Source organism: Enhydra lutris, unplaced genomic scaffold (assembly GCF_002288905.1).
Source record: "Enhydra lutris kenyoni isolate GAN:26980312 unplaced genomic scaffold, ASM228890v2 scaffoldscaffold14, whole genome shotgun sequence".
Taxonomy (NCBI): Eukaryota; Metazoa; Chordata; class Mammalia; order Carnivora; family Mustelidae; genus Enhydra; species Enhydra lutris.
Window position 1 is genome coordinate 35,831,616 of NW_019154098.1, and position 13,861 is coordinate 35,845,476.

Below are 13,861 nucleotides of genomic sequence, written 5' to 3' on the forward strand. Positions count from 1 at the left end.
GGATCTCTGTTGCTTTCTAGTGAATTACCGTTTAGTGATCTTTCCTTGGGCGGCGTGTCTGCACCCGTGAGAGGAGGGGCACTGCTGTACCCACCTCACACGAGTGTCCTGAAGATGAAATCCCTCGCTCTCAGAGGCGCTCAGCAGCTACTTCCAAAAACTTAGTGTGTTTGTACATTTCCACAGAGCTTCCACAACACTGTCCTGAATTTAGTCCTTTCTTTACCCCCTCTCACTCTGGGAGCCCCACCTACCCATCCCTACACCCACTTTCCCCTCAACCACTTCTTTTCGGCTGCTGAAATACAAAACGAGGCGGCCTTTTCTCCTCATTAATTTTTAACAGTGCCGTTTTCTTTTTCCACCAATATGTGGCTTTTCCCACCACCACTTCACACGCAGAGAAAGCCCTCTCTTCATCTCCTCCAGCGTCTCCTCCCCACCCTCCCCACCCGGGGCAGTCTCTCAGGACACGCCGAGTTAGCGCGACATACCGTGTTCCTGAGGCAGGGCGAGAGCTGGCTGGGGAGCCTCGACCCGAAGAGGTGACCAGGCGTGGCCGGGCACCTCACGTACCAGTAAGTAGAGCCGGGAGCCAGCCAAGCGGGCGGGGCCAAAAGCTGCGGGCCGAATATCTCACACCGCGAACGGGGAAGCGAGGCCCGGGGATTCCGGGCGAGTTCTTCTAGGGGCCGGCGGGAGGCGGAGTTGGGGTCCGGTAGCGGAGTAGGCGGGGCCTCCTGAAGTGGGCGGGACCCTGAGGCCTGGGAGGCGGGGCCAGCAGGCGCAGGGAGTCCCTCACTGGACACGAGGGAGGCGGGTCCGCCCGAAGGTTGGTGCGGGGTTGGCGGAGGCCGAGAGACGTCCTCAAGCCGCAGGCGAGAGGCGGGTCCGGCAGGGGTAGGTGGGGCCAGCCGGCTCAGGGGTTATTGCTCAATCGGCTGGCGAGAAAGCGGGGACCGCGGGAGTAGGAGGGGTCTGTGCCGCTGGAGGCGGGGCGTACTCAGTGGACCCTCGGGCCACCTGGGTCCCATCATAGTTGGAGGTGGCTCGAGCCTTTCAGTTCCTTCAGCCCTCGTAGCTCTGGCGGAATCTGCGCGATGGGTGACCCGGAAAGGCCGGAAGCGGCCAGGCCCGAGCTGGATAAGGTAAATGCTGCTGTTCCCTGTCCCGCCCCTTAGCCATACCTGGCCCTTAGGTTGCAGGTTGCAGCCGGGACCTGCGAGGTGCAGGACTGCTGTAGAAAATTTTACACGTTGTGGTGGGCAACCCAGTGCAGGCCCAGGCGCGAGCCTTCGCCGCAGCGTGGTTTCGTGGTTGTGAGTGCCGGGGAGGCCGTCCGCAGGGAGGGGTGACGAGGGAGCCGGGTTTCTGCTCCGTTGCTCTGCTCCGGGGCCAGCCAAGGGCGACGCTCTGAGGTTTCAGGCCCGGCCAAGGAGCAGCGCCCCTCCCCCTCCCCCAAATAGTCCGACCCATACTCTCCTCTCATCTTTGCATGTCCGGAGCCCTCTGGCTGGGGAAACCCAGGCAAGGAATGAGGACAGGTGGATTTACTGGAGAAATGCACCCCTTCTCTAAGATGGTTAAAAGGAGTTGGAGACCGTGTGTGGAAACTGACAGGTGGATGAGGTGGTGATGATAGGTAGACGGCGACGGGAAGTCCTCACAACAATGAAAAACATCAGGTTAGGAGGCCAGATTTGCTCAGACTGAGCCACTTAACTAGCTGTGACTCCCTGGGATTTTACTGTCTTCATTTATACAGTGTAAGTGATACTTCCTTCACAGAGGAGTAAGTCAAAGACTTTATGCAAAGTGCCACGGAAGTTGTGGGTGCCTCCTAAAACCCAAATTAACATGTTTATCTTCTGTTTCTATAATGGAAGTACATAATAACAGTAAATCAATTTATTAAACTGTTGTAGGGTAGTTCAGATTGTTCTGTAATTTTCATACCCTGTTATTTTACAAATACTTCTAAACCATTTGTGTACAAGAGAAATACTTTTTGTATTTATCTTGAACCTGTTGGCTGTGTGTGATACTTTTTTTTTTTTAATAGTTTCAGCTTACAGAGACTGAGTCCTACATTTCTTTAGAAAGTTGTAGGGTCCAGACTTGGGGTTTTATAATATTTGATTTTGATTTTGTAAACGTTTAGTAACAAGTAATTAACAAGCTGTAAATATCCCTCAAACTTTTTCTTCCCCTTTTGAAACAAATACACTGAGTACCAGTTTCCTCACTGGAAAAGGACAATTCGGATTTTTCTTTTTGTACTACAACCATTCAGACTTAAGACCTGGAAGTTAACTTTTATTTATTATCCCCTTCTCAATGACATAGGCCTACAAAGACAGAGGCAGAATTTTAGCTGTAGAATGAATTCTAGTGAGCATCTGGTCCGAAATTTTTTAACTTGAGTTGCAAGGATGCTTCAAGCACTTTCTCTAGATCTGATGCTGCAGCGTAGGCCACCTGCATTAGAATCACCAGGAGTTGTAAAAAATGTAAATTACTGGGCCTCCATTCCAGACATGGTAAATCAAAATCTCTTGGGAGGGTCTGGGACTGCATTTTTTTTTTTAATTTTATTTTATTTATTTGACAGACAGAGATCACAAGTAGGCAGAGAGGCAGGCAGAGAGAGAGAGGAAGGGAAGCAGGCTCCCTGCTGAGCAGAGAGCCCGATGCGGGGCTCGATCCCAGGATCCTGGGATCGTGACCTGAGCCGAAGGCAGCGGCTTTAACCCACTGAGCCACCCAGGCGCCCCTGGGACTGCATTTTTAACAAGGACTTCAGGTGATTCTCATTCACATATTTTAAGGAACACTGTCTTAAAGCATACATAGATGGGCTTGAAAGGTTTTTATGAATCTCCTGAAGTTTATAGATTTTGTGTGTGCATGTCAATCTCCTGAGAAAGGGGTCCTTAGCTTTCATCAGTTTCTTGAAGTTACTATCATTAATCTAATCAATAGTCCTTATTTTCAAGGTAAGAAAGTTTAGGCCAGAAAAGAGAAAATGACGTGCCCAGGACCACATGATTCAATAGCAGAGCTGGGTTTAAAACCAAGTTCTTGCTTGTGGGCCAGTATTCTGTTTAGTCAGATTTGGTGAGAATAGAAAAATGAAAATGAAAGTGACAACCTGGGCAAATACAAATAGAGTAGGAATGTAGCCGCATTCAGAAAGCCTTCTTCACCTGAGAAGAGGGGCCAAGGCAAACAAATGAAAGTGGTGGAATTGGGGCTGGATTGAGAGGGAGGAACCTCGTAGCATGCCAGCCTGGACCAGGGAATGGTGAGTGCTAGCTGGGGAATCTGCCCGGGTGTATCCTCTTGGGTGACCAGAAATTAAGGCAGGCAGGAACTAGAGGCACCATTCTGAAAGACACAGTGGAATGTTGCCAAGGAATGCTTGTGTGTTCTGGACTTTATTTCAGGGTCTCATCACTTTACACCTGTGCAGCTACAACAACTTGTCCCTCTACCTCCAGTCTCACCCACTGTTTAATCCTTTTTACCATTCCTAAATTAATCCTTCACTAAACCAGGGCCTTTATGTCACTCCTCCCAAATAAAAACTCTTGAGATGGTCTCAGTTCTCGCCAAAAAGACCCAATTCTGTAAACTGGCCAGGCCCTGTTGAAGCAGCTTTTTCATGCTAACCACCACATCTTAATTCAGGCTGCCCTGACATTTTCCCAAAGAAGACATCCAGATGGCCAACAGACACCTGAAAAGATGCTCAACATCACTCATCATCAGGGAAATGCAAGTCAAAACCACAATGACATATCACCTCACACCTGTCAGAATGGCTAAAATTAACACAGGAAACAACAGATGTTGGAGAGGATGTGGAGAAAGGGGAACCCTCTTACACTGTTGGTGAGATGCAAACTGGTGCAGTCACTCTGGAAGACAGTATGGGGGTTCCTCAAAAAGTTAAAAATAGAGCTACCATATAACCTAGCAATTGCACTACTTGTTATTTGCCCAAAGGATACAAACATACTGATTCAAAGGGACACATGCCCCGTGATGTTTATAGCAGCATTACCAGTCACAGCCAAACTAGTGAATGGATAAATATACACACATATATAGTAGAATATTACTCAGCCATCCCAAAGGATGAAATCTCGCCTTTACAATGACATGGATGGAGCTAGAGTATATTATACTAAGTAAGATAAGTCAGAGAAAGGCAGATACCATATGATTTTACTCATACGGAATTTAAGAAATAAAACGTGAACATAGGGGAAGGGGGAAGCAAGAGGGGAAGGCAAACCTTAAGAGACGCGTAACTATAGAGAACAAATTAAGGGTTGATGAAGGGGAGGTGGGCAGGGGGTGGGCTAAATGGATAATGTATTAAGGAGGGTACTTGCATGTGATGAGCACTGGGTGCTGTAGGTAAGTGATGAATCACCAAATTCTACTTCTGAAAGCAATATTACATTATATATTAACTAACTAGAATTTAAATAAAAGCTTGAAAAAACCGAAAATAATTCAGGCTGACATTTGTACCTCTGAGATCAATACTATGGTTGCTACCAAAATCTAGGGCTTTTTTTCTTTTTCCAGTTCATCCTGGATTGATATCCAATGAATCTTCCTGATGCTACCCCTATTCCTGTTAATTCATATTTAGAAACTCTCCATGACTTATCCACGGGAATGATGTTCAAACTGCCCTACAGTGAATGCCAGTACTTGGGGGTTGGGGGCAAATGGTAAGAGTTGGAGTATGAACCTCTCAATCTTCCAGATGTTTAAAAATCTTTGGCGCACAGAATTACTTCCTAACCTCTTACCCTGATTGATATCCAGAGTGTGGATCCTTTACAGAGTTCTCTGTTTCATCTGTTGACAGAGATGGCTTTAGCCAAATCAGATCACTTCTGCCTTTGCTTTTGACTATCCTACATTCATTTCAGCCACTTTTTTTTTTTTAATGATTTTGTTTATTTATTTGACAGAGAGTGAGCAAGCAAGAGAACACAAGCAGGAGGAGTGGCAGGCAGAGGCAGAGGCAGAGGGGGAGGGAGAAGCAGGTTCTCCGTTGAACAGGGAGCCTGACACAGGGCTCAATCCCAGGACCCTAGGATCATGGCCTCAGCCAAAGTCAGATGCTTAACCAGCTGAGCCACCCAGATGCCCCTAGTTCAGCCACTTTTAATCCCAGCTGGCTCCTCTTCTTCCATCTGTCCTTCCAATGTCAGCATTTTCTCGGCTGTATCCTCATCTGTGCTGCCTCTCTAAATTATCTCCCGGGATAATCCTTTTGGTGACTACCAATGGGAGGGATCACCACCACTCCTCTGCCACAGTATTATATTTTTAGCTGCCTACTGGATATCTTCAAACTGAACAAATTACATTTTTTATTAACCAAGTTGACTTTTTTTTTTTATTTGACAGACAGATCACAAGTAGGCAGAGAGGCAGGCTCCCCGCCGAGCAGAGAGCCCGATGCGGGGCTCGATCCCAGGACCCTGGGATCATGACCCGAGCCGAAGGCAGAGGCTTTAACCTACTGAGCCACCCAGGCGCCCCTAACCAAGTTGACTTTTTTTTTTTTTTTTTTTAAATTTATTTGACAGAGACAGCGAGAGAGGGAATACAGTAGGGGAGTGGGAGAGGGAGAAGCAGACTCCCCGACGAGCAGGGAGCCTGATGTGGGGCTCGATCCCAGGACCCTGGGATCATGACCTGAGCCGAAGGCAGCTGCTTAATGACTGAGCCACCCAGGTGCCCACCAAGTTGACTTTTTAAAGACTTTTGTGTTTGTCACTATTGTTGTGGCTTGGGTTGGTGGGGGAGTTCATTCAAATTAAACTTTTGTTAAACATCTAATGGGAGAAGCAAGGGATTTGTCTGATTTATTCAATTAGTCTCCAGATGCTGAGAACTTTCTTTGTGTCTCTTATTTCTTGATATGATCATCCAGTTGCTGGACACCTCAAGGGCATCTTCAACTCTTCCTTATCCTGGTCTCCAAAATCCAAGTTTTTAGCAAGAATGTTTAATTCTACTTCTGAATATCTCTTAAAGCAGCCTTCTTTTGTGTTTCTACTGCTGGTACCCTAGTTCAGGCAAGATTTGGGTAGGGTCATGATTTTTTAATTGTTCTCTCCCCCTGCAGTTTCTCTTCTAATCTGACCATATTTCTGGATAAGTGAGTTTTAAAAATATTTATTCATTTATCGGGAGGGAGGCAGAGGGAGAGAATCTTCAAGCAGACTCGCCACTAAGTGCAAAGCCCCATGTGGGGCTTCCTCCCAACACCCATGAGATCATTGACCTGAGCTGAAACCCAGAGTCTGATGCTCAACCAATCAGTTAAGCATCTGCCATTAGCTCAGGCCATGATCATGATATGGGATCAAGCCCCATATTGGGCTCCCTGCTACCAGGGAGCCTGCTTCTCCCTCTGCCCCTCCCCCTGCTCATGTTCTCTCTCTCTTTCTCTCTCTCTCAAATAAATAAATTCTTTAAAAAATTCTGTAGAATTAAGTGTAAGCAAGACAAGTATAATAAGATTGGGAAAGAATCCTATGAGAGAGAAGGACTCTGCACTCAGACTATTCTACCTTAAGTATGTTGAAACTAGAAATTAGAATGTGTAAGTGATACATTGTGTCATGTTTATGTCAGAAAGACTTGAAACTTGAGAGTCCAATCAAATAAATAAAAATTTTAAAAAGTCACATGCCATCATGCCTTTTTTCACATTGTTTTCTCCTCTAAAATATGAGTTCTTACCCCAGGTCCGTACAGGATAGTCTAGAGATCCTAGAGCTTTGAGATGTATGACCCTCCTTACATTGTATTAAAATGTATGTTGATTTTTTTAAGCATCATGAAAATAAGCAATGTATCATCCTTTAGCTCAATTCAGAAGTTTATGTTGGTTAAGAAACTCTTTCATGATGCTCTCCTAATCCAACAACTTCTCTTAACAACGCGCATGTTATCAGAATGGTACAGGAAGAATATAGGTACAAAAGTGACTTTCATTCTAATGGAAAGGTGCTAGTCTTTTGTTTTCATAGATTCTGACATTGATCATTTGTTTCATCAGCATTAAAAACTCCCTCAGGACCAGGGTGCTTGGTACCAAAGAGTTACTGCTTATGATGGTTCACATAGCAAATACAGCGAAGGTAGGGAATTCCAGCTCTGTATCTATACCTGTATCCCAGGGACAAAATATATAAAGGCAACACAAACAAAAAACTTGACAGCTTCCATTTTAAAAATTTGCTTGAGTATTTGGAGAATGAATATCAACTAAATGCCAGGTACTATGCTGGGTTCTAGGGATTCCACAAGAGTAAAGTTGGTCTTTACTCTCAAGAAGCATAGTCTAGAGGAGACTATAGACGAATAACAAGGAATTAAATTGTAGTGAGCTCTGTGCTATATTAGGGACCTAATCCAGGCCTTTGGAGTGGTGGGGGAAAGGGAGATATGGAACACTCAGAAAAGGCTTGATTTGAGTGGTTATCAGGTTATCTCATTGATGTATTGTGGTCTTATGTTAAATTAAATTCAAAAGGTATCCAGTAACTCAATCACAAGATAAAGAGAAATTAGCAGCCCATTCACTTACTTAGCTAACATTTATTGATGTTATGCTTGACACAGTATTTTGGGAGCACCGTAATAAATAAGAAGTGGCTTCTACTCTTCTTTCTGCTCTCCAGAGCTCAAGTGCTTTATCTGGGGAGGCCTACACTTTCAAATAAATAGTTACGAAATAAGACAGTCTCTTCTATAATGACAGCATGTGTGCAGTGGGCAAGCCCCACTGTATTTGTGTGGCCTCCGGCTTTGACTTTGTGCATCTTGTCTTGTCTTAGCACATTTGCTTCAGAGAGGTGTGGCTGATGGAAGCAATGATGAAGATGAAGGAACATGATTGACCTGGCCCTGGAGAGAGACAGACAGTTTGAGTTAGGAGTCCAGAATTTAAATGTATCCCAATAATTTGATTTATACATTTTAAGCCTAATTGTATATACTTGGTATATATTCATTCACATGGAAAGTACAACTCTTTTGATGCTTTTGCTAACTATTAAAATATATATTGGCACTGTCCCTTGTTGGCATGCCATCGTTTCCAAGTCATATGTATATAGGTATGTGCTTCTCACTTGATTCCACGAAGCTTTGAGCCAGCCCACACTGAGATCATCTGTAGTAAAGCTAACAAATAAATAGTAATAAAAATTGGTATATGGGAAGGTTCAGATGAGGGAAGGTTCAGATGAACGAAGGTTGATAAATTGTTGGTTAGGAGTTTTTAGGTGAGTGTGATGATAGTTCAGATTCGGAAAGAAAACATTAAAACAACAAAGTATGGGGGGGGAGAAAGAAGAAGGTAGGGGCGCCTGGGTGGCTCAGTCAATTAAGTGTCTACCTTTGGCTCAGGTCATGATCCCAGGGTCCTGGGGTCAAGCACCCTGCTCAGGGGGGACTCTGCTTCTCCCTGTCCCTCTGACCCTACCGCTGCTTGTGCTCTCACGTGCACTCTCTCTTAAATGAATAAATAAAAAAAATTTAAAAATAAAATAAGAAAGTAGTTTATAATAGTATCCTGTTCATGCCAGCATCCTATCTCTGAGAAAGGCACTGAAGGGACATTTTGTGCACAGACTAAGAAATTCACACACCATGACATTTATGGATCTATTTTTGTGCTTATCCTTAAAGTAGCAATAATGACACTTTTGTTCCATGCTTATTATGCGCCAGGCTCTGTTTAAAGCACTTTCAATTATTAAGATTAACCTAAATGAGGTAAGTGTTATTTTTACTGATAAGGAAAAACCAAGACTCAGAGAAGTTAAGCCACTTTCTGTGGTGGCACAACTAACCAAACACTGTTAACCAGGAATGGGTAACAGTAAAGGATTCAACCCAGGTGGATGGGCTCCTCAGTCTGTGCTGTGTCTCTGGCTTCCCCCAGTTTGTGTTTAGATATGAATAGAGAGGGAATGTCTGCACAGAATGGTGTTTGTAATTTGTTTTCCAAAGAGATTATCTTCAGATACCAACGAAAATGAAGTGAAGTCAGACGAAGAGCCACTTCTTCGTAAGAGTTCTCGCCGATTCGTCATCTTTCCAATCCAATACCCTGACATTTGGAAAATGTATAAACAGGCACAGGCATCCTTCTGGACAGCAGAAGAGGTAAGTGGCCTCACCTTTGCCAACAGTGTTCTGTAATGCAGTGTCACATCTTCTGTCGTGGGACATTGGAAAATGTTAACTTATATTGTTAGATACATTGAAGAAGATCAGTTGTATAACATAATGCTTGAAATTACTGAAACTCAAGACAGTGTTCGCCAAGTTTTCCTTTTAGACTGCTGTCTATAAACATGTTTCCTGATATAAAAATGGCCTCTCAGTCTTCTGAGTTTTTACTTCCAATATATTTTAGAACATTTTCTATTTTTAAATAGACTTTTAATTTGCTGTGGCCAAATAAGACTAGTCTTTACCTGTGGCTGGCAGAATGAATAAAATTGTGTTATGGCCAAAAAATGAGAGTGAACGCCACAGGGACCCTAAGGGATGCTTCCATTGAGAGACTTAGCTGATTGTGCAGAAAATGCTGTGGTGGAGAATTTGCCTGCTCTGACAGTGAGCTCCCGAGCTGCCCGCCAGAGCGCCTCCCAGTCTGGCCTCACCCTCAGTCACATCAAACCTGGTACTGCTGCCCCAGCAGCCAGGAAGGTTCTAGAATGCTGTATGTTAGAGGGGCATTTTCCACCAAGAAAATGAGTTAAACACAGTAAATTCGAAAATACTTGCTGGTTTGGCAAGGACAGTTGGTCATGTAAGTGGCTGCCCTGTTGTCTAAGTGAACCCACAAACAGTCCTTGTCTTCCTCTTTGAATATGATGGATGATACCTGCATTGCATACTTCCTCTGTGTGTGTTTATTTATCTGTATAAACAGATAAATGGATATATCTATGTAGATAGATATATTCGGACCTATTTTTCAGAAGATTATCTTTGTACACGTAAACATGCAGTGTTAAGAAAGCAGGCTCTTGGGGTGCCTGGGTGGCTCAGTGGGTTGAGCCTCTGCTTTTGGCTCAGGACCAGATTGCCTAGGTACATATTCTTTTTTTTTTTTTTTTAAGATTTTTATTTATTTATTGACAGAGAGGGAGGTCACAAGTAGGCAGAGTGACAGGCAGAGAGAGAGAAGGGGAAGCAGGCTCTCTGCTAAGCAGAGAGCCTGAAGCGGGGCTCGATCCCAGGACACTGAGATCATGCCCTGAGCTGAAGGCAGAGGCTTAACCCTCTGAGCCACCCAGGCGCCCCAGGTACATATTCTGACTCTGCCACCTACTAGCTGTGGAACTGGGAAAATTGCTTAACCTCTCTGTGTATCCTCATTGGAAAACTGAGCTAACAGTACCTGGTTCATTGGGTTATTATGAGGATTAATGAGAGGAGTCTCGTGAATGAGATCAGTGAGATGTCTAGAATGCCACATGGCACTTAGCAAGCACTAAATAAATGTAAGCTATTTTACACAGAATGAGGGAGAGTGACGTTAGAAATCAGAAGCCACCAATTGTTGAAGCTTTGATGACACTAATTTTACCCATTTATCCACCTGTGTTATATTGTTAAAACTCTTTGTTATACTGCAGTTAACATACAGAGCAAAAAACCCCAAACAAAATAAAAACCCAGTATTTTCAAATTGGGTCATACTGCTTGGCACACCTGACTGTTCCTAACTGTGGTTTTCTAGGATGTGTTTTTTAGATTTGGTTAAGAGAACAAGTGGAGCACACAGGTGGCTTTTTCATTCATCATGTTAAAAAGCTACTGTGATACTTGGGTTTCTTAAAATTCATTTGAAAATTACTTGAATCTTTTAGCAAATATAACACGTGTTGTATTATGACTAAGAAATACTAATTAAAAAATTAAAATACACAGGTTGGTACATATTTTGTTTATTTAAATATGCATTTTAAAAGGAAGTCAAACACATATAGTGCCACATATTTTTCCTCTAAACAAATTATGTCAACTTTGGACTTCATTGTTTTATCTGTGGTTTAGCTTTTTTCCTATTCCTAAATATGGCTGATCATCAGAAACCTTGATTCAGGGGCGCCTGGGTGGCTCAGTGGGTTAAGCCTCTGCCTTCAGCTCAGGTCATGATCTCAGGGTCCTGAGATTGAGCCCCGCATCAGACTCTCTGCTCGGCGGGGAGCCTGCTTCCCCCTCTCTCTCTGCCTGACTCTCTGCCTACTTGTGATCTCTCTCTGTCAAATAAATAAATAAAATCTTTAAAAAAAAAAAAAAGAAACCTTGATTCAGAAGAAAAAAGTCTAGGGTTTTGGATTTTTTCTTTTAAAGCTACCAGGCAATTCTAATAACCAGCAGTTTGGAATCAATATTTAGAAAGTGAAATTGAGAATTTGTCCAAAGGAGATAAAACTGGGAAGGATGGTTTACGTTTTAAGAATGGGAGATGACCAGTGTAGTATAAATGAAATATTTTGAAGTTGAGTGTTCGAAGAGGTAAGTTTAATATTTAAGAGTGAGCATATTACAATATAAAATTTAATGTCAGGAGTAAAACACATAAAAACTAGGAAGGTGTCCTTCAGTTAATCCTGAGCTGAACTCTTAAGAGATTAGGACCTGATATTTAGCTTGCATGTTTTAAAAGATACATACAACTATATACCCCCCAAACCCATTGTATCTCCAACACTTATTTTTTCTAAAGATTTATTTATTTATTTATTTGAAAGAGGGAGAGCGGGAGGTCAGTGGGGGACAGAGGGAGAGGGATAATCTCAAGCAGACTCCCCACTGAGCACGGAGGCCAGTGTGGGGCTCGATCTCACCACCCTGAGATCATGACCTGAGCCAAAATCAAGAGTCAGACGCTTAGCCAGTCGAACCACCCACGTTCCTCTCCAACACTTATTACAGTGTCTGGAATGTAGTAGGTACTCAGTAAACGTTTAAAGAATAAAGTAACAGGAAAAAGAATTTCAAAAAAGAACACAAATAATGAAACATTAATCCTTTTTGGAGTGGTTAAAGAGATTAGGGCTTTGTTAAAATAAAAGGACAGCTATATATTTTAAACGTTTGTGAAGTTATTGTGAAAAATACTTCAGAGATCTTCTTAAGACAAAATAATATCTATAAGATACATTTAAATACCATCCATCCCAGAACTCTGAGATCATGACCACAGCTGAAGTCAGATGCCCAACTGACTAAGACATCCAGAGCCCCCCCCCCCCCGCCATTTTCAAAAATATTTCTATTCCCAGAGGAAGCCATGCCAGTAAATTGCTTTAAAACCTGGGTTGTTACATGCCAGATATTATTTTCTGGGTATAAAACTAGATTAGCTGGCAGTAAAGTAGTAGCTACTATTGCTGAATAGGTAGCTAATCCAACACTACACTAAGTATTAATATCATGTTAAAGCAATGCCTGCTGAAAGTCATTAATTTATTCTGCCTCAGTTAGCCAGAGTATAGAGTCCTTCAAAATGCTTTTATTTTATTGTGTTCCTTTGTAATAGTCTTAGTCAGTTTGGGTTGCTATGATACCATAGACTGGACGGCTTACAAACAGGAGAATTTTATTTCTCATAGTTCTAGAGGCTGGGAATTCCAAGATAAGTCTCTGGCAGATTTGGTGTCTGGTGAGGTCCCGGTTCCTGGTTCAGAGATAGCTGTTAACTTTCTGTGTTTTCTATGGCAGAAAGGTTGAGGAAGTTCTCTGAGGACTCTTTGATAAGGGTACTAATCCCATTCACGAGGGCTCCACCCGCATGATCCAATCACCTGCCAAAGATCCCGTCCACCTCCAAGTACCATCACACTGGGCACTAGTTTCAAATACATGAATTTGGTTGGGGGGGGTGGGGGATGTGAACATTCAGTCTATATCCTTATCCTTAAAGTAGCAATATTAACATCTTTTCCTCTTTCACATTTTACTGCTAATGACTTGTCCCTCCCTAACTTTGAGATGGAAGTTAGTTATCCAAACACTTTGAGAAGAATTAAAAACTGAAGCAAACATTTTTAAAATCTTCTTATTTCAGGTTGACTTATCAAAGGATCTCCCTCACTGGAACAAGCTTAAATCAGAGGAGAAGTATTTTATCTCTCACATATTAGCCTTTTTTGCAGCCAGTGATGGAATTGTGAATGAAAATTTGGTAAGATTTTTGTTGTATTTCTGTTCCCATTCAGCAGCTAAATGATGATAATGGCGGTAAGATACTTAGACTAAGGCTGAAAAATGACTTCTAGGAAATGAACTAGATATAGCTTAACTTTCAAAGATATTTTTCTGATGAAGTGTCAGAGAAAAGAATGCATTTCTCCCATTTGACCAGCAAAATATCATGAAATCAAGCATCTTGTGCCCATCAAAACTACTTAAAATGCATAGACATGAGTTCCATTTTACCCTTCAATAGTAATCTTAATGGAGAGCCTGTACCTTAATAACCTTTCTGGAGCTCAATCTTAAAGCATTGCATTCTGGCTCCCCATTTTTAACTTGTATTATGGTTGGCCAGGAGGCCTGCTTTCTTGTTAAAGAGAATTAGAAAGATACAAACTTTGACCATGAATTAGAAGGGGCTTCAATCTGTTGGTCTTCTGTTGAGGAAAATAAAGACTTAGGGTCAATTTTTGATAGCTGTTCTTTGAAATTTACTTGGCTTTGTAGGAAATATCTCCACCTATTAGGTCAATTCATATAATTGCTTAAGGGTACATTATGCAACTAATTTATTTGGGAGGATTGATGGGTA

General features: G+C 42.7%; 1 protein-coding gene across 1 annotated transcript in view; it reads left to right on the forward strand.

Annotated features, from left to right (window-relative positions):
- Positions 1-955: 955 nt before the first annotated feature.
- LOC111146568 (ribonucleotide reductase regulatory TP53 inducible subunit M2B) overlaps positions 956-13,861 on the forward strand; it is a 37,271-nt gene continuing 24,365 nt past the window's right edge. Inside the window, exons 1-3 of the mRNA XM_022502161.1 lie at positions 956-1,148; positions 9,061-9,216; positions 13,142-13,258. Of these exons, the coding sequence (XP_022357869.1) occupies positions 1,101-1,148; positions 9,061-9,216; positions 13,142-13,258 (321 nt within the window). The 5' untranslated portion in view covers positions 956-1,100. The remainder of the gene's footprint in view (positions 1,149-9,060; positions 9,217-13,141; positions 13,259-13,861) is intronic.